The sequence below is a fragment of the Siniperca chuatsi genome, linkage group LG17, assembly GCF_020085105.1.
Source record: "Siniperca chuatsi isolate FFG_IHB_CAS linkage group LG17, ASM2008510v1, whole genome shotgun sequence".
Taxonomy (NCBI): Eukaryota; Metazoa; Chordata; class Actinopteri; order Centrarchiformes; family Sinipercidae; genus Siniperca; species Siniperca chuatsi.
In genome coordinates, this window is record NC_058058.1 from 12,914,483 (window position 1) to 12,939,009 (window position 24,527).

Below are 24,527 nucleotides of genomic sequence, written 5' to 3' on the forward strand. Positions count from 1 at the left end.
CACATTAGAAATGCTTGAGCTAGTGTTAAGTTTTTGCCTTATTCATCTAGAAATGTTAACAGATGAAAATGTGAACCCACCTTTGTGCAAGGAAAAACTGCAAGCTTCAACTTTCATTCCCCCAAGTCTGGCACCCTTTTGCCCCTGAGGTAACCTTTAAAATTGGAGAACTCTCTGATCCAATTTGAGATTCTAGGACAAATACTCTCTCCCTTGCTTGCCTTTACTCATTGGCAACAATGGCTGCATCTTGAAGTGATGATAGAAGCTGTTCTGGTCAACTCAAAGTGTCTTAAGGCCACTTTTTAAAGGATCTAATCTGCACTACAATTATTGGTCATGAACTCTATTTGCATTGCTCTGCCTACAAATAACCCTTAACGAGGTTTATTTTGGGGGACCCTTTTCAACACACTTGTTATGCGCATGTGTGACTAATAACACTGAATTCTAATTTGGTAATATAAAGTGCACTCTCCTCTGCGTAAACCTAGCTTCTTATGGTATCAGCTGATGGGCCTGTAAGTTAAACAAGAGGCAAAGCAAAATATTTTAATATCCTTTCATACTGTGTCCCTACAGATCTGCTCATGTGTTTTAACAGGACATTATCTTTCACCCTCTGTCTCTCTCGTGTGTGTATAGCTGGAGAGAAGAAGAAACCTGTGAAACCAGCAACAGGAACTCCCAGCCCCAAACTAAATGGTCAGTTCTATTACAGTCTGTTCTATTCCAGGCTAGTACAGTCCTGCCAGTCCTTGTCTATTCTTCACTTTTCTTATCTTTTCTATTTTGGTCTGGTTTAGTTTGGTCTTGTACTGTAGATGAATAAATTCTGCTCTGCTCCTTTCCACTCCTCTCTGCTGTGTTCCACTGTGTTGTTCTTCTTGTGTTCTTGTCGATTTTACTTTATTGCTTTCCATCGTAAATAATTTATTTTCCCTCACTACACATAGAAAGGTAAATTAACTACTGTGATGTTCTGCTTGTCTCTGTGCTGCCGTTTTGTTCAGTTCTCTTTTTACAGTTCTGCTCTGTTGTGATCTGTCCTATTTTGTTGTAATTGAATAACCCTTTGATTCTCATTGCGCATGAAAGAGTGTCTGTACTACTACTATAAGCAACAGCCAATCTACTGAAAGATTCTGCCTAAAGCCAGGCGGGAAATCTTGTTTCTTGTGAATTAGGAGTTTCGTGATATACCGGTACTGACGATAATCGTGATATGATGATAATGACTGATATCATGTTAATGATACACATATGATATTATCGGGTAAATAATCCAACGACTAGTCGCCACCCGTCATAAAACATAAAAAAAGATGCAGTAACTAGCTAGCTTTTAGCTAGTTTTGATCTAGCTAACTTTTTCAAATATTCTATACATATCGTGATAATATCATTATTGTGATAATAATATAGTTAAAATCTGATATGGTGACAGCCCCAATTTGAATAAAAGATTATAACAGTTGGCAGAAATGTACAGGCAAAGTAAGAACCTCGACTTCTGTTTATCTACATATTTACTGTATATAGTAATTATAATAATAATGATAATAATACCTATTTAGCACATTTTTTGGTTTGGAGTCAAAACCTGATTCTATATGTATTTTTCTGCAACATATTTATTTGATTTAACTAAACTGCATATCATCTAAGATTTCACTAGCCCTCTGAGACTAAACCATGTCAATAATAATAATGCCAATAATTTTTGTCATGCACGTTATCATCTGGTGTAAGTGAAGAGTTGTGACTATTGATCAATCAATATTTTTCGTTTTGACAATTCAGACTGTTATGAATAAAGTCCAGCAGTCAAATGTTAGCTTCATCTATAAAAAGTTTACCTTAATCTAATTCTTATTCAATTGCATTCTATGCTTTTTTATTCTTTTCCTTTCTATCTTGTTCTATTCCATTCTGTTCAATTCTGTTCTGTTTAATTTTATCCTGTTCTATTTTTTTCTGGTCGATTCTGTTCTTTTCTGCTCTGTTATATTCTTTTAGATTCTAATCTCTTCTGTTCTGTTCTGTTCTATTCATTTCTAATCTAATCTGTTCTGTTCTATAGTTCCAGATGATGTATTTGCTCCTAACTACATATGGAAAGGTTCCTATAATTACCGTGGGAGGAAGCAGCCAATGACACTGAGCATCACCAGCTTTAACTCCACAACAGGGAGAGTCAATGTTTCCCTTAGCAACGGCAACATGGACCTGCTCCTATCAGGCATGTTAGAATATGTATAAATATACCATCTGTACTGTATATCCAGTATAGTTTATGTGACTTTACATGACAAGACAAGTCATGGACATACTGTGTGTCATGATTATGTTACAGTACATCATGATGTTGTATTGATCCATTGGTAACACACTAAATAAACACCTAGCCATTCTGAGTAATATGGACCTCCTATCATCAACACATTTACTGAAACTGTGAATCATTTGTGCTGTTTTCTAATGGTGTTTGGATTTCTCTACTTTCCTAGAGCTGCCATGCTTCTTTTTAATGTTGTTACTGTATTTCTCCCCAAACTCACACATACACTTATTCACACACAGACCTCCCAGGGTCCTACAACAGTGTCAGCAGGGGGTTAAGACCCTATTAAAACACAAATCCTGTTGAAGCTAGAATTGGTTCCTGGAATAGCAGAGAGCACAAACACCATATCACAAAACCATGAAGCTGTCATACTTTTAACATGCATCTTCTGGCTTAAAGGAGCAGCTTTAGATCAATAATGATAAATATAATAAAGCTGCACTCACACAGGCACCAAAAGGTCAGTGGCCAGTTGCATAAAACTTGAATGTATTTTTTCTTAAGAGTAAGTTTTCCTTACCTAAGCACTGTACTGAAAGGAGTAGTTCAACATTTTGGGAAATACACTTTTTTCTTTCTGAGACTGAAAAGAAAAGACGACATAAATCTTAGGTCAGTGCAGGAGCCAAGACGCGTTCAACCTAGCTTAGTAAAAAGAGGTATGGGGAAACAGCTAGCCTAGCTATGCCCAAAGCGAAAAATATGCCTACCAACGCCTCTAAATCAGTCTTATTGACACAATGTATCTGTTTGTTTAACCTGAACAGAAAAGTAAAAATGAGGATTTGTGATATTAGGGGGAGTTACTGTACGTGTTTGAACTGTTTCCTGACTCAACACTTAGTTACTTTTTGTCCAAAAATTTTTTAAATCAGTGTGTCAATTTCCAATTGGACATAAGATATCTAATGATCTGTAACAACCCAGCCATTGTATTCCGATGTGTTTCCTTCTGTTATATTTTAACACCAGTCATTTATTCTGTCCTCTCTAGGAGTGTATAAGGCTTCTGAGGCCAGGCTGTTACTGCTGATGTACCAGGTGAACTATGTGAATCAGGGAAACCAGCTCAAAGATTCAGCCATCTCTCCAGCCAAAATCATAGATGACTCCTGGACCATGGATGGATTTGTAAGTCGCAGTGGATGCAGAGCAATCAACTTAATTAGATTCAGTTGAGCTTTCACATAATAAATTATTCTTATTGTAGTTAATCAAAAATACAAGACAAACACTTTTAGTGTTCTAACCTATTTTTGTAAAGGCATTTTACTACAGTGCTGTGAATTTGAATAGATAAATTCAGGTCAGTCAGAGTGAGACATTTCACTGCTCTGTACTTGGCATAGTGTTTAAGCATAGTTAATTTTGCATTTGTCTTATTTGTTCAGATAATCATTACAAAACACTACCAAATACTAAACTATCTGAATGCTGTGGTCATCTGCTCACAGGTGACCTTATTCTAAACATTGTGATGAAACGCTGAGTAAATATTCATCATGAAATACCTACAGAATAGGTCTGGAAAACCATGCTCATAACCTACAATGTAACAGCAGAAACACATGCCACAGGCCATATTCATTGTCTGGAACTCAACTATGATAACTTTTGTAAATGTAATGGTATTTGTCAATCAGATATTTGAACAATATATCAATCATGTTGCACATGTTGTTGTGTTGACACAAACACAAAATGTAACCAACCTTTGTCCCTCTCCTATTACTATATGTCTCCCGTTCTTTCTTTCCTGTCTTTGTCATGTCCTCTTTTCCTCTCCAGGTGTCAGCAGAGCCTGACGGTTCTAGTTACGTATTCCAGGGTTTCATTCAGGGAAAAGACTACGGACAGTTTGGACTGCAAAGACTTGGTAATTGTCTGTAATTGTCTGTTAGGTTTAGTAACAGCACCAAATAATGAATGTGTTTCTTGTAAGTCAATTTGGACTATAAATGAAAAATCTGCTAAACTGCTTGTAAGAACCTCACTAATGGAGAAAGTGATCAGGGAGCTTTTTGGCCTTGCAGTGGAGACATTCTCACCAGACTTGAAGTCATCTTACTGGCTGAACTCCATCAATCTGCATCCAAATACGACTACCATCTACATCAAATAGAGTTGAAAGTAGTCCCTCTCTTTAAGTTATCAGTAACTGATCTGCAGTGATGCCAATATCAGCAAGCACATGGACAACAGACATTTTGGGGATAACAACAAATTTAACAAGATAACAAGTCCATCATGTAAATGCGATAAAGAGAAAAAGATTGTGATCCTCCAGCATCCACTGTTGACAAGATCACACTTGCAGCTGCTGTGGCAAGAAATGCCAATCCTGTAGGCTTCACTGTCACAGATGTCATACATACTGTACAGTACTACTACAACTACTAACAGTGCAGCTACTGCAGGAAGACTTTAATTCAAAGATGGAACAACACTGAAAAAAGGGTTTTTTAAACCACAAAATCACAGTTTTGATCATGTTAAAGCAATAGCTCTCCTTTTATCATGTGATCCAATCTAAATGTGTGGACAATGACGATGTATTTCCTTGCATGCTACAGGTCTGAATATGTCAGAGAGTCAGAACTCGCCACCCCCTCAGCTCGGTACCAACAGCAGTTCTGTGGCTATCGCTATTCTGGTGCCTTTCTTCGCTCTAATATTCACTGGCTTTGGCTTCTATCTCTACAAACAAAGGTATGTGCTAAAAAAGCCTGAATTTATCCCATGTATGTATATTTCTGTTAAATTTCAGTATTTTAATAAAAAGGAATATGTTCTCTTCACTGAATTGCTACTTCACTTCTGTTTTTCATTATTGCCTTACAAAATGTAGAAAGGCATTGTTAACATTTTAAGAAGCTGTCTGATTAATGAAAACAGTACCTGCCTCAGTGGTTTCGTTGTTGATGTGGTAAGAGAAAGACAAGTCATTGTCTATTGCAAACTGCTACAAAACAATTCTGTTTAGGAGGTGTTAAATTGGATTTTTCAGAGATATCATTTAAGCACAATTGACTGGTGTTCGTATTGTTATCAGATGCAAATAACTTGTGTTCTGTTGTTAATAAAAAAAAAAAAGCTTGCTGAAGGAATTAGTTTTGGATGGGCTGATTGGAATCTCACTACACTTACTTTACCTAAAAAGCACAACGCTCTCTTTAATCCTTCTTAAAGCTTGTTTATTATGCCTCTATTCCCAAGACTGCATTCACTGTCCACTGGCTACCCAGTTAAGTTAATATTAATTGACAATTAGAACAATTTTATCACTCTAATTGTGTATTTATATTTTCTTTACTGTTGTTTTTATTTCACAGAACCACACCAAAAACACAGTACACAGGCTGCTCTGTCCATGAAAACAACAACGGCCAGGCTGCCTTTGAGAATCCCATGTACAACACCAACGCCAAGGCTGTGGAGGGGAAGGCTGTTAGATTCGATCCGAATCTAAATACTGTCTGCACCATGGTCTGAGGATTGATTATCCTCACTTGAACTTAATGACTCAGATATCTAATGGGACCACAATTGGTACGAGGCTGGGGAGGGAAAAGCTGTATGCTTTGACTCAAACCTCAACATCGTCAGCAACATGGTCTATTCATTGATTACAAAAGACCTTCAGTCCAAGTTCAGAAACCTAATCTCCCCAAGCATTGGAAAAAATGTCCACTTGAAGCCAAAACCCAGCGTTGGCTGCTTTCACCTACAGCAATTTGTTTCCACAAATGAAATTTAAACAAATGTGAACACAAAATGTCTGCTACCTTTGACGGATGCAACACAGGCAGTGTTAACTCACAGTGAGATGTGACATCAAGTGAAAGAAAAGGCTGCAACCCAACAGAAAACTATACCGGCTATTATCCGTCTCTGACCCCAAGCCTCAGCTGGTCATGGATAGTTTATAATTTCATTCTAAACCAGACACAGCCATTATACTTAAACCTCTTATTTAACCCCGCTCACTGTCTCTAATACCAGTAGTAATGATTAAGCCATGACCTGCATGTCGGATATCATGACATGTCACCATAACTCAATGCCGAAATTTTGTATTTCACACAGAGCTTTGGAGAGAAGGACCCACTCTCAGCTCTGTGACCGTTGCCTGGAGAGAGTGAGAGCACATCATCAGTGCTCTGGCCATGGTTATACATCATGGAGATAAACTGCACTACAATAATGGGTTGATTTCATTTGTGTTGTTGTCTCCTCAACTGGAGGAACACAGAAGCAAATTGGCCACAGATGGGAAAGTGTGACATGAAGACGATGTCACAAAAGACACTGTGAAGCAAAGAAAAATGTTTCTGAAAGTCTTGGTTCAAAACTGACAGTAAAAGACACTGTCACCAGCAGACCATCAGTAAACCACACTGACTAGTTGTGAATAGGAGCCTATTTCTCAAACGACCACGGAATACAACACCCTAGCAACCAGACAGGACAACCTCCTGTCTCCACGACAACCGGAGGCTGGCATTACTGGTCTCTTGTCTTTTTCTATTAAAACGGAATCTAAAACAGCTAATGCTAGCAGACAGTAGCAAGAGTTGCTTTGAAAGGAGACTAACTCCTAAGCAAAGGATAAGGGCAGCCCTGGAGACGGAGCTATAATCCTAACTGAACTGGGATTAGAGCAAAGCAAAACTAAAAGGAGTCTAAAGGGGAGCCAGCACTAAGAGAACAGATGACTGACTCATCTAATGGATAAACTGCTCCTTCCCATCCAATGGATAAGAGAGGAGACGGAGACAACGCCTAACTGAATTGGAAGTAGAGTAAGGGAGTCATCAAGAGAAAAGATGAGATCTTAAAATCGTAACACAGCCAATCAGAGCCTGTTTAACCTGAAGTCAACCACTGAGAGAGGTTGGCCTTCCCTCTACATGATGAATCTGTTCAGACAGAATATGGCCTTGAGGAAAGATGTTACTGATCCTGTGAATTTAAATAGAATCTGATGAGAAAGACGCTGAATAGATACAGAGGACTCTGATGGACTTACAAAGAAAAAGACTTTGAGAAACAGAGAAAGCTCTGGCACTAAAGCACATTTTACAGGAACACTACCTGTCTACCCACTGAGAGATGGACTAACACAGGGACAGATAGAAAAAGGTTAGAGGGAAACTGACAGGATGAATGACAGACAGAAAAGATGACAGGTACACACACTAACACAAATCTGGAGAGACAGGAAGACAGAGAGCAGACAGATGGTATTAAGACCAACAGTTAGACACACAAGGAGATAGACAGGTTCAAGAAAGACAAGCAGGGTCTTAAGACTGTTGCAGACCATCGTCCATTGTCTCCGCTCCACATACAGACAGGCACAGAGACAGGCTGATAGACAGGAGACACAGACATAAAATTGATAGACAGGCTAAAAGAAAGACAAACAGGGTTGCAGCCCTACGATTGTGGACACAGTTCCACTGTAATTCTGCACTCTGCGAGTGCTTATCTTCTTTCTTTGTTATTGCTGCAGAATCTTCTGATCTGTAAATCTATTGCATATATATTCGGGAGCATTCACCATCTATATTTTTGTGCTATATATTTACCACAGGGGAGGGGCTGAAGGGGAAAGACGGATTATAGCAAAGAGTTTTTAGAAAAAAGAAGAAATAAATATCAGAGTAAAAGATATTACAACTATGTGCTGTTTGCAGAAGTCACAAACTGTATTTTGGTTCCTTTATAACATCAAATTGGTTTATTTTAATTTTTTGTGTAACGTGAAGTTCCTCTCACCATCAATGTCTTTCCCACTGAGGCAATCATGAGTGTCAGTGGTATTGTTGTTGTCATTATTGTTGAAATGCAAGGTTTGCCCGCAACAATCATGGTCTTTAAAGTTAATGTTTCATTGAACATTCATCACAGACGGCAGATTTCTAAACCATTAATAGATGGCGTTTGTGCAATGGCTGCTTTTATTTTTAATTTTTTTGGCCCTTTACTAGAGCTGCTGGCCTCTACAAATTATCCATAATGGTCACCATTGTGACAGACAACATTTCAATGATCTGCTGGAATAACGGCACTGTTTTCGAACCTAACTGGTGATATGATGCCACAGAGATTTGCACATCAAAACTCTGAACTAATGTTTTTTTTGAGCTACAGTTCAGAGATGTCAACAAACTCAGTTTTGTCACGGCAACACAGAAATCCTAGCTCTCAATGGAATCCACTTTGATTACACATGGCCAAACCTTTATCTGGGCCTGACTGTGGTTGAAGTTAATGATCTCACAAGGCCGTGGTAAAAGAAGAAACACAAGCACGGTAAAAATAATATTAATAATGAAAATGGGGATAATTGCTTTTGAACTGCCCAACATGTAATTTGTGGATGATGGCCTACGTACAAAATGTGATTTTGGAAGAGTGGCTTTCAGTGGGTTTGTTTGTGAACTGTTACTAAAATTATGATGTAATTTAGTTGCAAAATATACAGGTTTTACCCTTGTTTGTTCTTAAAACCTCAAAGACGAGCTCATCACCAACCTCCAGGTTTTATGTTACTGAGTCTTGGTTCTGAAGTTTCTCCCTGTGTTAAAGATGTGTTTGGTCTCACAAATCAATACTGAAATGTCTAAGATCACATGAATTCTGTTTTCTGGTTAGTTTAAAATGTAATTTGCCTTTTTACTGAAATCCACATCAATTATAAATTGGTGCACTTTATTTACAAGCCTTTAATTTTAGGTTTATAAAAAAAGAGTTTGTACTATCTTTGGCACTTCCTAAGTATCGCACACTAGATTATAATGACAGTGTTTTGCGTGTGTACATTGCATTTCACCAGCTAAAAGGCCTTGAATGTCATTTATTGCAGAAACACTGAAGTGTTCAGATGAACTGACCATTTGGGAGAAGATCTTAAGATTTCAAGTTAACAAGTGAGTAAATTCAAACACATAACTGAGGCCATTGAGATTCAATATTCCCCCTTGCTTTTATTTCATAAAAATATAGCCTTATAATCTCAGCTCAATGTTCCTTGGCTGGTAGCTATTTTTCAGATCTGATCTGCCACCTATTCTATAAAATTTTGTACAGCTGGCAACCTTCACTATGTTCAACCCCTTCAAGCCACTGGAGGCTGTTGTTGCACATGTTGATGGCCTTTCTTATGGTTTCATGTGCCATCAATGAACCACTGCTGAGAGAAGATGTATGATTTTTGTGTGAAACATAACATCTATATACTAGTGTCATGTTGTAATGGTCGGGCCTGAAAATGCACCATATACCATACCTATATTAACTGGTCCCCACATGACAGGAATACATGTATCAATGAGCATGAGTCAGTGTTTTTCAGCTTTGGTGCCCATTTAAAAAAAAAAGTACTTGTTTTGCTGTTTTGAAGACACTGGTTTAAATGTTTAAAACTGAATTTAGTGAGTTTGGGTCCCACACATGATGAATACCAGTTGTTTTTAATGAGTCTGGGTGTCAGGGTGAGCGAAAACATCTACTTTGTCTTAAGAACCCCTGCTGTCGTGACCACAGGCACCGACTGCAACCAGCTGAGAGAAAACTCCTTTTAAAGTCATTATTGATTTAAAAGCAACGGTAGCTGCGGCTTCCTTGTTTATCAATGCTGCGACTGTCCCGCACCGCATCGCTATGGTGACATTGTTTCTTATTACAGTTTTGATTGATTGTTGCTGCTGTCGTTGTCGTTGTTGCTGTTGTTGTTGTGTTATCGGTATGGATCTGACACAGTGCCTACCAAAAACCATGGGACCCTCCCTGTCATCTACACACACATATGCTTTTTCAGACACATACATGCACACACATACAAACACACACGCACACATGCTCCAGCCCTCCCCTTCATCAGAAGTCATTTTTTTCTAAGCTTCAGTCTATTTTGCCACAAGCTTTTCCTACTGACTGACTGCAATAAGACCCATGTGATTTGAAAGACTTAAAGCTGTTCCTGCCTGGGGACATTGGAAATATTCACCATTTGAAAAAAAAAGATGAAATATAGAATAAAAAAGTGTTTTGTACAGAAATATATTTTTATGATCAAATTATTTGTAAAATGTATGAATCTATTATGTAAATTTTCAATGCAATGTAAGATTAAAAAAGGCTAATTGCTTTTGTAAAAAAAAAGTGTCTTCCTTTACTGTGTTTTTACTTTGAATGACTTTCTGTAAACTGAGATGTTGTCACCACTTTAACTGATTTAGACCATGCAAACAAAACTTCATATAACCTGAACATATTGTCATTTATGAGGAATGTACACCACAGTACAAGCTACAGATTATAAATATATTAAGTCTTCTAAAATGTGGAATTTGTGGAATGTGGAAAAGTTGCATTAGGCCCATATGTGACTGGAAAACTAGTGTCAAAGTCAGGGAGTGCCTTTTAGGGGAATTACTGCAGGCACAAAGTGTATAAATATATATATATATATATATATATATATATATATATATATATATATATATATATATATATATATATATATATACACAGTGGAGCTATCTCACCTTGAGATGAACTCCCTAAACTTTTTCCATTCATTCACAGTGGAAGTCCTTATCACTGGGAATGCAACGTTATTTTTGCCGCTGAACCTGTGACTGCTGGTCTGACTTTCTGCAACAGGAGCAGGTAATAGGAAAGCAAAATGAGGTTTCATGTAGAACAGATATTACAAGCCTTGGAAGCGCACGTCTGAATATTTTTCACGCATTCATGGTGCAAACCCACCAATCAATGAATGATGCTTACCGATATCCACATTGTTGTATAGACAGAATGTTCTGGTCTGACATTGAACTGCTCACACTGTATTAATCTAACAGAGCAGGTCAACCTTTACAGCTACCCACAAGCCCCAAACATTTAGTTCAAGCAGACACTGTCATTACACTGGAAAATGAGACAAGCAAGCTTATTTGTTCAGGTAAAGCACTTTGAGTCGGTCTACAGGTCCTTGGTTGTCACTAATAATGAATAGCAACGCTGAATACACATTTTCATAAGTGTATACATCAGAATGTACAACTTGAAATGTACTTAATGTGGCCCATTTTCATAATGCATATCATAGAGATAACTGAAACTAAATGTGCTTATGACTTTGGTCTGTTTACATCATATAAATGTACTCAGTCCACCTGATAGCTCCCTAAATGATCCAGCAGGTTAAACAGGCAATGCATAAAATAGCAGTAAATTAATCCAGCACTAGCATATTTTTTTTTTAGAAAGAGAGTTGTTCTGTTTTTCCTCAAAAATACACGAATGCTTTACCTTCTTTAGTTAACAAGCCACTTCAATACCTGTCAACTTTTCTCTTCCACATTTGAAGCACATCATTCCCCGTGCATGCATAATGTCCTGTGTGTTCCTGTGCATAAAGCATTTGCATATTGGGTAGGAAGGAGAGATCCAACCAATGAAATCTACCACAGAGAAGCTCTTACAGAACAGAAATAAAGTGAATGGCAGCAAGATGCCAGCAAGGAAAAGTAGCAAAAAATTGTATTTTTTTTATGTGATAATGTTGAGAAATAACACTTTAATCATTAACTGTACTCAAAATGTGACCACTGGCTGTTGTGACATTTGAGAAGGCCAAGCAGCAAAATGTTTCTTCACAAAATAGATTAAGATCAACAAGGGACCCAGACAGCTGAGGTCACACTCAGATAAACTGTGAATTAATTCGTTTTTTACATCATTACCGTGGTAGAACTGGACAAAAGCTTCACTTTCTATAACAGCTTTTAAAAAATGGAGCCTTGTATGACCTTTACTGACCGCTGTTGGTGGCCAGTAGGAATTGCATCAAAACTAACTGAACTTTACTCCTGCTATGTAAGTCCCAGTGGGTATGTATGGATGAGTGGGGTGATTTTATGCTCCAATTTAAATGTAGGCCCACAATAAATCCAAAATAGAAGCCTACTGTGACCTGTGTTGGCCTATATTTTGGGAAATAACAAGCCCAAGAGATTTTAAAAGCTAGAATTACTTCTGCCTACTGTGTTTTTTGTTTGATTGCCATGTCATTATGATGCAATTTATTTTCCCTTAAATGTTTGTATGTTTCCTGTATTGTAAAGACAGATTGGAACAATGTATTGTTTCTGACCTTGGAAACAGCTGTTGAGAAAACAATCTCACCACAAAGTCCATTTAGTAGCTATTCTGGATCTTTTGATCATGTCACACGATGGACATGGGCAAAAGCCCAGAAAATGCTCCGAAGGGGGAAAAAAAATCCTTAACATCATAATTTTTGAAGTTATATTAATAGTTTTTTTTTTTTGTTCTGGCAGGATAGATGAGTTTTTGAGGAATCACGAGTAAAAAGGTGGATTACAGAGATGCTCAAACTGGCCGGTTGTCAGGGTACTTTCCAAGTTGCCGTGTAACTACGTCACAATGGCGTTCTTTCTATGGTTGCTCCTGGAGAGCCAGAGGTCGTTGCCAAAATGAAAATGGTGGATATCCGGTAATATTAAAGTTATCGACCAACTCGTGGTGGATGGAGCGCTTTCTCAACTGGCATTGTTGTCAATATGGTGAGTCATTTTTGACTTTTTTTTTTTTTTAATTTTCTGCTGCTGCTACTGTTGGCTAAAATTATGGACATGTTTTGTGCTTAAATTGCTTTCACTGTTGCTCTAACTTGACTGGCTAAGTTAGCAGCCACACTGCTGCTACAAACTAATGGCTTGCATCTAGTGTACTTCTTGATTTCTTTAATTGTGTTTAGCCCGCGGTTTGTGGTGGTGTTTATTCATGGTGCTAATTAGCTAATTAGCATAAACGTAAGTCTCCCAGAGGTAGCACTGATTGTAGCTATTATATTGGAGTGCAGTGTAATATACAGGTGTTTTATAAATTTTACTCTCTGTACAATGTGTCAAATATGTACCTGTAGCTTTAAATTCATATTTAAAACTGAATGTGGGTCATACGGACACATTGCATGCAGCTAGTTGTTTGCTGTTGGTTAGTTTGTAATTAAAGGAGACTTTGTGAAGAAAATTGTTCACTGACTGTATTGTATTGATTCTCATGTATATTTACAGGTGACAGTATACATATTTCAGAAAGGATGCTAAGAGAAGTTGAATTTTTGAAAAGCCTGACTTCACTTAACCAAATTCATTCATTGATTCAGGCTTAAGTTTGTCAGCAGAGTTAACATGATCAGGCTAATTCAAGTCTGGATTCAAAGTAAACTGTTGAGATAAGTTTAAATTTGTACCACAACCCTTCATAGAGCTTTTACTTAGACAGTCACATTGCACTCACACCGCTTCCCCCCATCCAGTTTGGCATTTTTCATTTGAAGACAGAGAAGCCACCATGTTATAATTGACAAAGTTCAAGTTCTGCTCATCAAATTAATTTGTATGCTAATTTTAAACACAGACCTCAAGACATATACTGTTCCAGTTTAAAATGTAACTTTTTTTAAATTCCAAAACATAATTTAATATCATATAATTAAATACACTTTTCACTATAAATAGAACTAGAGTGATTAACACATTCTTGTTGGCTGAGCTACATTTACACTTTCAAACAGAAAAGTGGAGCAAAGCTGATAGTGAGAAGTTAAAAGTAGTGGAAGTTCATGAAAATAGATCTGAATGAAAGATGATTTTCTATGCCTATATCACTCTTTCTCTCTCTCTCTCTCACACACACACACACACACAAGCTTGTTTCACTATCTCTGTTGGGGAGAGTCATTGACATAACAACTAAATGCCTAACCATAACCCTTACCCTAATCCTAACCTAATTGCAACCTGTTCTCTAAAACCAAGTCTTAACCCTCAAAAGGCAGTCTCTACCTGACACAAGTCCCCATGGGTTAGTGTGCATTCAAGTCCCCACTGGGATATAAGAACATGAAACACACATACACTCACATGGTTGTGTGTTGCACATAATTCAACTGCAAATATCTTAACTATTTGAATTGGTGAATTCTGATCATAGAAGAAATGTTTGTTTTGCCCTATTTCACATGCCCAGGATAAGCTGACAGTCTGGATAGCTAGTATAGTGTGTAGTATGTGGTGTCCACTGAAGTTTTTATGTAGAAAGTCACCCTGATGTCAGAGTCAGGTAGATTGGCTCTGCACAATAATTGGAATAATTTGGAGTAATGTTGAGACTTGTAGAGTGATTACAGAGCTGCAGGGAGTGTATTGTGTCTCATTGAGGCTGTAATGCCAGCAAAGTGAAGTGTGATATGCAGTTGCTTTTTGCCTTATTTTATTTGCCTTATATGGCCACTAGATGGTACTAGCTGACTTCTGTAAGTCTATTTGAGCAGTTTAGGCTACATGATGCTCTACATTAATGGATTTGAGATGATAATACAAAATAATGTTTTGTCATTTTGTAACAACATTTTTCACTCAAGATAACAGGAAATGTATCTAATGAACCAAAGCAGTTTATTTTTTATTTTTTATTTATTTTTTTAAAAAACATGAACATGAAATTTGAACATGTTACAGTGTTCTTTTTGGTTTTTGATGAGTCCGTTTTCAGAAACGAATTGATGATGTTTGTTTTTTTGCCAGAGCCTGGATGAAGATCAACACTCTCTCAAATCTCTCTGTCCAACTGGAGCAATCTGGCCTGTTTTCTATTCTCTGCTCCAGATATGAGTAAATTAGTTTTTAAAATCAAGATGATTAGAAAAATCTTAAAAGTTAAGTGGAGAAAAAAAAAGTGACAACAAGAAGAATCTTGGTAATACTTGCAGTGTTTGATGTAAGCAATTGCCCTTGATTTTCTTTGGCTTTACTACACTTTATGTGATCAGTAGATGGAGCCAGCTGACCTGTAAACTGCCTTGGCAGCCTTTACAGTGTGCTGCCAATACATGGTGTTTGGAGTATACTGCAAGTGTAGATATTGATAAAAGACCATGACTAGAATAGCCAGGAATGTGTTGGTTTCTGTCTAACAGAAATACATGCAGCCCTTTGAGGTATAATTTGTGTAAATGCAAAACTTTCTGATCCGGTAATGAATCCCATTCATTAAGGTTTGATAGATATTAAGGTTTGATAACTCGCTCATTTTAGATTTAGGTCGGTGCTTACTTTGTTGAACACATTTTAGTGTCCATAATCTCTATGTTGTGCCACAAATGAGCTCATCACTGTTACCTGAGATGCACTTGATTGTATTGGCCATGGGAGATCAGTAGATGGTGCCAGCAACCCTCTGAATTGCTTGGCCAGTGTTGGCAGCATGCAGCTCTAAAATGTGTTGGTGTTCAATAACCAAAAGTTTGGATTGTAAGTACAGTCATTATCCATATCAGTACAAATCATTTTTTTACTCAGTATGTCCAAACGAAAATTATTAAATGACTGAATGAGTTGACAAACTAACAATCACATTAAGACTATAGAGAATGGGAAAAGCTCGCAAGGGATACGCCAAATTATGTCAGGTTTTTATAATTATTTATTAAATGGTATAAATAATGGTTTAATTATGGTAAAGTTATAAATGCTAAAGAAAAGGGCTATGGTTGGTTAAATCAGTTTGATTATTGGTTTTGTTAATTCAGTCTTTTTAAATCAAAGTAGAGACGGATGATGTAGACACACGCAGACATTCCTGCGGTGGTAAAACATGCAGCCATTTCCCCCGTCAAATACAAACGCTTAAGTGTACCTCCAGAATAGAAAAACAGTCAAACAATTGATACACCAGTGTAGCATTCTATGGTATGATGTGTGCATTTGCATTGGATTTTTATTTAGTCGTCAGTAGATGGAGCTTGATGACCTTTTGATACTTGAGATTTCTGTACCTGCGTCAAAAGCATAACACAACACAGATAGTGTTGCTGAACTTTAGTGCATCCCTCTTTCGATGAAGCACACTTAATTTCTCACTCAGGGGTAATGATGAACAAAAAAGAAAATTCATTATTGTTGTTGTTGTTATTATTATTATTATTATTATTATTATTATTATTATTATTATTATTAGGTATTTAAATTAACCTGCCCCTTTCTTGTAAGAATTTCTATATAATTTTTTATTTTTTCTGCAAATGTGCAGTGGATTGAAGTAGAATTTACACAAGAAAGTGATCTCTCTGACCGTGACAGCGAGGGGACAAAGACGAACACTCAGCCCGCTGTGTGTTAGTCAAACTGGGACAAGCTGAGGCTGCAGGGTCCGTGGGAAAGGATAATGATGCAGTGAAGCTCCTCGAGAAGTCCTTTCGTGTATGAAGCCCTTGTGTAGCCATGTGAGTGTAGAGGAGAGTGTGTCAAGAGGATAACTGCAACAAAGACAAAGAGAGAGGCTATAATTTGTCCCCACTGCTACACTAGAGAGAGAAAAGGTTGTTAGGGAGCAGGTTAACATTTTTAAAGGATGTGGATGATGTTCTGTTTCGGATATAGGCCTACTGTATCTGTTTTTGCTGTAGCATTTTGTTGAAAAAGAAAATATATCCAAAAATATTAAATAAATTATTGTAACCTGCTGAAAGTAGTAAATACAATACTTACTACAGTAAGAAAAGTAAAAGAAATACATCTTGATCATTCGTATTTTAAGATGCATCGCTTGAGCATTCCCTCCTTCACCGCCATCTCTTGACATTCCTCTCATTGGCTCTGAAATACAGTGTGTATGCCTAATGTATGAGACATACAGCCAAACATTAAAAAAATATGACCGTAAAACATGTTTTCTTCTTTCATTGCTTGCATTGTCTCTTATCTCTCTCTTGCACTGAAATAGTCTCTGTACTTTCTTTGCCTGTACTGCTCCTGTATTTTCTCTTGCAGTATCCTGGAATCTCAGCTTTCATCTTTGTGCTTTCTTTCTCCCAGAGACAGTGTACAGCTTCAGTAGTACCAGAATAAATAAGTACAGACATGCCAATACAAACACACACAGACCCCAATCAAATCAATGTGAATTGCTGATATGAACAGTGTAAAGTTAACACAACCAATAGCCCTTGGAATCTTTAGGAAAATGAGGTAAATAGTTTTTTGGATTATTAAGAAAAGAAGACACCCACTACAGTGACAGCAGTTCAAGATTTTTAGCTGAATCACTTTGAAGCGTTGAAACTCAAAATTTCAAACCAGTGTAGGTTAAACAAAGGCTCGCTTTTCATTGTTTTGTAAACTGTCAAATATTTTTCCAGAGCTATTTTATTATCCTCTCATTCGAAACCGGAGCTTCAAAACAGTTTCTTCCAATCACCCAGCTTCCCACAGTCTTCCTCCTGTGACTGAGAGTTTTTCCAGATTTCTCCAGCTTTTCTGTCTTGCTCTCAAATCAATCTGGGATTAGGCTTGATTACATGGATACCCCTTTGGGACGCTTTATTTCAATGAATTAGTTGAGTGAATGAACAGAACTGCAACAGAACGGTATTTTGTACCAGCCACATAAATTATGCATGTGGATATCAACCAGCCTTGATCATCTTTTTTATGGTTTGCATTCAGAGTGAGAGAAATTGTTAATTGCCAGCCTTGTCAAATATAATCTTGGCTGTGTTTGATGTACAATAGGGATGCAGTCTATATGTTGGTTATTTATTTATGTGGTGTTGGAGATGCTGTGTGTGATGAAACAGAAACCTAGATAAAATGTTTGTGTGGCGTTTTATGTTTTACACTATATGGTTATTGCTAGAATCATGCCAAGCTGAACAAACAAGAAAATACATTGATTACACAGAAACCAGAGACTTAGCGCATTTTATCTCGTATTAATAATCCATGTCTGTGCAGCATATATACAGATCCTATATAGCGTTATGTATTTATCTTTCTTCTGTTTCATTCTCTTTATATACCACATCATGTTCACAGCGCAGGTGATGTTTCAGTGGTGTAAGATTAAGACATAATTGTGCAGCAGAGTAGAAAAACTGTACCTTTCAATACTAAAACAAATCTTGCACACTCAGTTGAATTTGAGGGGCTTAATAACGAGTAATAAGCAGTGTTAATGTGTTCTAACTGAAGCTGACCACACAGATAGTGTTCATGACAGTGAGAAAGGTCTAAATGTAGCTTCATAGCTAGATAGTAAGTAGCTGAGGACGGCACAAAAGCAATTATACAAACACACATTTTTTTCCCAGATGGAAATAATTTCAGTCCGGGCATAATTAGATTTATACACATTCCTGAGTTACTGTTAAAAACATACGAATGTTGAAATATGATTGACAGAGGTACATAAATCTGTAATCAATGTCCCCCGAGAATCCAGTGAATCCAAGGGCTTGATATATTTAAAAATGCAAATTGCATGCAACAATTTGCATATGGCAGTATTTAAAACCAGTGTCCTTCCCTAAAGAGGGTTTTGTAGCAGACAAAGAGAGGGATTATGGGTGGACACCCACCCGTGTTGTGATCACAGCCCCATTGGTCAAGTCAGATTTCTGTAAACAATGGGCTACTCAAGAGGCTTGATGGTGTATTTAGTCAAACATGTACAGTGCTTTGAAGTGCTGTGACTAAATGTAAATTATCATCTGGCTTAGAGGCTTTTACAATAATATAATCCTCATCTTCTTTGCCCTTGAAATGAGAAAAATCAAGGATATGAGAAAGTTATATTGTGTTTAGATGCTTAAACAAGTTGTCTTTTTATATGTACTGTTTTCCCTGTCCTGATAGATCGAAAGAAAGAAAGAAAGAAAGAAAGAAACTTCTCATCAACAGAGGTAATCGATTAGTATGACATGCTCGGCCATGTCCTACAGCGAGGGGCTACAATGTTAGATTAAATGCCGGCCAGATCCTCATCAGGAAAAAAATCAATGGTTGTTGTTAAGGGCGAATAGTGTCCGAGGGGGTTGGGGGATGGAGGATTGTAGAGTCACTTTACATGGTGTGTCCTGGGCTGTTTGCACTATGGCGCCTGCTTGTATTGACCTGGATAGGAAGCCTGGGTATGGAGGGGAGAGAGAATTTGTCACCATAGTTCACTTACACTTAAGTTCCCCGTTCACTTACACTGACTTTGGATTTCTTACTGATGAGCATGCAATTCTTACTTGAGCAAAAGCACTACAGAGAAGGTAGTGGAATGCATTAATGTGCAAATTTCCACACTTATCTCAACCTCATTACAATTAAAATTTAAGCGTGTGACTATAGAATTCTTACACAAGTTGTTTTACCAATATACAGAACCTGAATTTTAAACAATTTAGAAACCAAAACCAACCAACCTCTTAAATAAGCAAATACCACCAAATACGCAAATGATATTGTGATATATTAATTTTGGGCAGTTTCACTGCATTTACTTTATTATACTGATACAATGATAGCATGTCTTTAAACTCATTTTCAATTCAGAAGTGTTGATCATTGTCATTTAAAAGTTTTATTATAATTTTTTTGTGAGCACATCCACATTTTGTATTTTAACTTACAGTAAGCCAGCTGTTGCAATGCAAGCAGCTTACTTTCTCCTGTTTTACACAGAAATCATTCCCATCAATGACTGCGTAATTGGCATATAAACATACATTGTGCTGCATGCTGTGCACAACTGAACATCACACACATGGGAACACATGAAAAAATGTATCAGCTTTTTGGTGAACTCATGAATGTTATTGATTTACTTTGTTGCATGATTGTAGAAAAAAGGTTGCAATTTCCTCATCTTAACACTAAAGAGCTAGGCAAAGATCAATTAAGAATTGTTAACCAGTCAGTAAAGAGTGGGGATTGGTTTAGATGACGTCATGTGCTGTACAGCAGTTTGAATTTGTGATGACTCTCAACTCCCAAGCCTTGAGAACAACTACTTTTAATTAGGCTTTGTAGAACTCAAATAATTCACCATTTAATGACTGCATCGTCGTTTTGACTCCTTGAAATTATTCATAACTGATTTTTGTTGAATAGTTTTTTTTGTACTGATTCCAGTAAAACTTCCATGTTTTTCCAGTTTGAAAACCTGTAGTTAAACTCGAGGACAGTCCAGTGAGTGCTGTATTTCATCCAGCCAGGTGCAGAAAGGGTTCATGTTGAAGTCTCAATGAAGAAGAGCACGTATTAATACTTTTTAGTTGGTCAGAAGTTGATCCAATCATCTGCAATGTACTTTTGGTTTACCACCATTAACACCCCTAATGCAAGAAAATGCCTGCTGAGTCTTACCAGACCACGCTGAGCAGAGTAACATTTTTGTTCTGGCATGTGTGAGGATAGTCTCCAGCAGCTACAGTGTTTTGAACACATAAGTCATGTGTAGTTGCTGCTCGGTACGGCCTGTCATAATGTTGTGTCATTTCGGCAAGTAGACACAGCTAGCTCGGAAGCACTAATTAGGAAGCATTAAAACAAAATAAACAGAAAAAAACCCCAATAGTATTACTTTGTAGCTTACTGTCTACCCCAAGTGTGAATGGAGCCATTCTTCAGTCAATGTTTTAAACATGTTTATTTCTGTAGTATTTAAAACACAATGAATTTGGAAGAAAAATTACAGTTTAATTGGTGTATTCACTTTTTTGCCCATTTTGTACTTGTCTGGCAGAACTGCTGTCCACAGAACAAAGTGAACAATCAGCAAAACATCAGTAGGAAGAGAACAAAGCAAATTAAAATGCTTTATTGTTGATGACATCAAAAAGCAGCACTGGCAGTTTTTTCTTAGTTATTCTCCTCTTAAGAAATTAAATGGACTTCTGGTGATGCACTGATTGTGTTGTTTCTCTGAGCTTACAGTTCTTCCCTTCTTTCTTGACAATATGGATACAGCCTAAAATAAAAAAGTTATCGAAGAACTTCTGAAGGTGGTGTATAGTACAGTAAAAGTATAGTAAAATCTGAACTCTGTGGCGCAAAAATGAACAAGAAAGGAGACATTACAATTCCTGCAGGTGTCCAAAAGTTGCTCTGCAGTGACACACTGTATAAAGATTGTTTTTTTGTTTTTTGTTGTTGTTTTCTTTAGCCATTAATGCAGTGTTTAGCAAAATTGCCAAAGGTTCCTGGTGGGAATCAAACAGGGGTTGCTGCAACCACATGGTCAACCTACCAAAACCTTAGTTTGAGTTTTTTACATTACACAATTAAGCAAAACTGCACATGTCAAGATTGCTGTTTCTACATGTATTAAACAGATGTAGTCAAAATACATCAATCAGTTTATTTTGATTTTACATTTTGATTTGCAGTGCAGTTCAAGTGCAAGCTGCCTAACAAAACTGTGCTGCTTAAAATACTGAATACCTTTTTGAAATCCAGCATGTAAACGTTATGAAACCCCCATGAAACAGGACGGCCTACCACCTGTGTGAATATGTCTGGGATGGATGAAGCCCTGTGATACATATTGTTTATCAGTATACTTTCTTTTAGTATTTAGTTTTAGACGTTTTTGTAGTGTCCACACTATATTTTGAAATGAAGTCCATTATATTTTCTTTTCTAACTGACTCACATACTGACACATGACAACACCAAACTACCCAGTTGAAGGCATGCAGTCCCTCTTTTAATAAACCCTTGAAGCATTCTTATCTAAAAAAAAAAAATATTTGTGAATCATTACGCTCTACTATAGGTCTACTTTAAGGCAATCACACACTTTAATATGTATCAGCACCTACTAACAAAATTGTGGAAATGTATTTTTCTCTTACCCTGCTCTACACACCTCACACCCTCTCGACTCCGCGACTCTCAAGGACAAAGAGGGAATGACTTCACTGTTTTGCTGGTGTGTGTCTTGTGTTTCTGGGGCAACAAGGAGATTATTACTGCAGCGAGAGCCCTGGGTGCTGCTGGTGATGCCAGATAATTATGCATACACAAACGAACCTCCAGAAAAGGTGTGCTGCCAAGGCTCTCAGGCCATATCAAATTGCTGAAAAGTGAACCAATAAGAACACAAATGCAGTTTATGCATAATTTTGAATTAGTGGTAAGAAATATACAACATTTTTTTTTTCTTTTAATAATAAGGATTTGGTTGAAGGTTGTTGATTACAAGTGGTGTGCGCCATTCTCTTCGTATTTGCAGTTACTGATAAATGTACAGTCATCCTAAATTAGGTATCTTTACAAGATAACATAAAACTGTATGTTTTTATATTACATACATTTATGACACTATCTCTCCAAATGAATGAATACTGTAAACCCTGTTACCTTTTATAATTATTCAGGTATAAAGGGGGTGTATGTTGTACTCAGAATATTTTCTCTTTTAAAGGAGCTATATGTAAGAATTGGCCACCTGTCGAATTCATACTCCAAACAAATTGGGTGCAGCGAATCACCAGAAAGTTGCATGTCCACCCCTATTGTAAGAAACAAGAAAATGCTCAGTCCCTCCCATAGGTCTTTCTTTTAACAAACAGCTAACTTAGCAAACATATTAACACTGTCAGTAATGTTATACAATTAGTTACCTTTATGAGCTATCGCTAGTTCAGCATCAAACTTTAAAAGCTTGTAGATTAATTGAACTTGTTTTGTTTAACTTTTTAAATTTGAACTTCATTAAGATATATTTTTCTGTACAAAATAAAAATGAAATCAATATCCTCGGTTCACATGAAGCAACACATTAAACCCAGAGATGTCATTTTCCTAATGGAAAAAAAATACAATTATACTTTATTTCCAAAAAGCAGGTTTTCCTCTGTGTGTTATCTGTTAATTACTAAAACCGCCTGTAGTTTATTCAGTTATACAGCAGGGTACATTCACAAACATTCTCAAGACAAGGAAAAAATACATTATAGTAATATAGTGACAAAAGTGCTTAGCGTAATGCATACAAATGCAATTTTTTTATGATGGTTTAAAAGAGTAAGTCATAATAAGAGCTCCTCAAGGTTGACATGTTTGAGTCATCAAACAGTCAAATGTAATATGAAATTTTTTAAAATTATCTGATTTAATGTAATCTGCCATCTGCCATTTTTATGATTTTACTGGCAATTAAGGTCTCACAGTATGCAAGGAGTGTTTAAACCTGTGAGTCAACTGAAACTGCTGTGAAGTGCTTGTTAACAAGTGATTTATGAGTCTGGCTTATTACTGGGAGATTTCATTGATTTGTGGAAATTGCCCACCCCCGGTTATTGTGTGCTTTTCACAGTAGAAGTCAGGAGGTTGGTCAAAACTGATTTACTTAATGTTTAATGAGTTTTGTTATAAATCTTGCAGTCATAAACACATAGACGAGCTGTGTAGTGTAAGTGGGAGGAAGATTCAGTAACACATCAATACAAACAGACAGTGGAGGGTTTTGAAACACCCAGAGAAAACCTTGAAATCATCTCCCTCTTCTCAGTACCCTGCAGTTTGTACCCTCCAATTTCCCTCGCTGACTTCATGCTTGCTTTGTCCAGAAAAACTCTTCCCCTTCATCGTAGCGTGGGGGATCTCCAGATACACCAAACGATAGGCGGACAAGGACCCGCTGGGGTGTGGGATTGCTTGTAGAGAAGCACCCAAGCGCTCGTCTGCAGGATTTGTTTGACTCGGGTAATTGAAAGTGTTTTAAACTATTATAGCAACTGGAGGGCTTGTTTAACTGTCGAGCTGCCAGTCAAGCGGGTGGGCCAAAAGCCCGAACCCGTCAAGGCCTGTCAGTCAGTGGAAACGAGAAGTGTCGGCTTAATGGATTTCTCCACACCACTCCGTCTACGCACCCAGCAGAGCTAGGTGGGAGGGGAAAAGAAAAGAAAAAAAATCAATGCATTGTCATGTGTTAGTGTGTGAGCCATCAAACGACCAGGTGGATTGGAACTGTATTTGCCTTATGTCGATGTTGAGATGCAATACTGGGAGTGAGCAGGAGGTGTTGGTTTGAGTGCCCGTGTGTGTGTGTGTGTGTGTGTGTGTGTGTGTGTGTGTGTCTGTGTGTGTGCCTGTGTGCAAATGCCTTGCCTGTATCTCTTTCACCAGTCTGCATGTGTGTGTCTATCTCAGAAAGCCTGCTCCTCTTAGGCAACTGCAACACACAGACTTTCCCTGCCTGTCTCCAGGGGCTTTTGTTATGATTTGAGGTGTAAGAGGGGTCACATCACCCTCAAAACAAGTTGGCTTTTCATTGTAGTCTCTCCACAGGTAAAAAAAAACTG

General features: G+C 37.4%; 2 protein-coding genes across 4 annotated transcripts in view; both read left to right on the forward strand.

Moving 5' to 3' along the window:
* Positions 1-10,516, forward strand: part of csmd3b (CUB and Sushi multiple domains 3b) — a 359,142-nt gene extending 348,626 nt beyond the window's left edge. Inside the window, exons 71-76 of the mRNA XM_044171541.1 lie at positions 646-705; positions 2,084-2,242; positions 3,342-3,478; positions 4,136-4,223; positions 4,921-5,056; positions 5,680-10,516. Of these exons, the coding sequence (XP_044027476.1) occupies positions 646-705; positions 2,084-2,242; positions 3,342-3,478; positions 4,136-4,223; positions 4,921-5,056; positions 5,680-5,839 (740 nt within the window). The 3' untranslated portion in view covers positions 5,840-10,516. The remainder of the gene's footprint in view (positions 1-645; positions 706-2,083; positions 2,243-3,341; positions 3,479-4,135; positions 4,224-4,920; positions 5,057-5,679) is intronic.
* A 2,205-nt stretch (positions 10,517-12,721) lies between these two features.
* Positions 12,722-24,527, forward strand: part of tshz1 (teashirt zinc finger homeobox 1) — a 171,506-nt gene continuing 159,700 nt past the window's right edge. For 2 of the 3 annotated variants that reach the window (XM_044171552.1, XM_044171551.1), the window contains exon 1: positions 12,723-12,948. Coding sequence is in view for 1 of the 3 variants with exons in the window: in XM_044171553.1 (XP_044027488.1) it covers positions 12,912-12,948 (37 nt within the window). In the remaining 2 variants the exon portion in view is untranslated. Of the gene's footprint in view, positions 12,949-24,527 lie in introns of all 3 variants that reach the window. The other variant, XM_044171553.1, reaches the window with a different exon arrangement.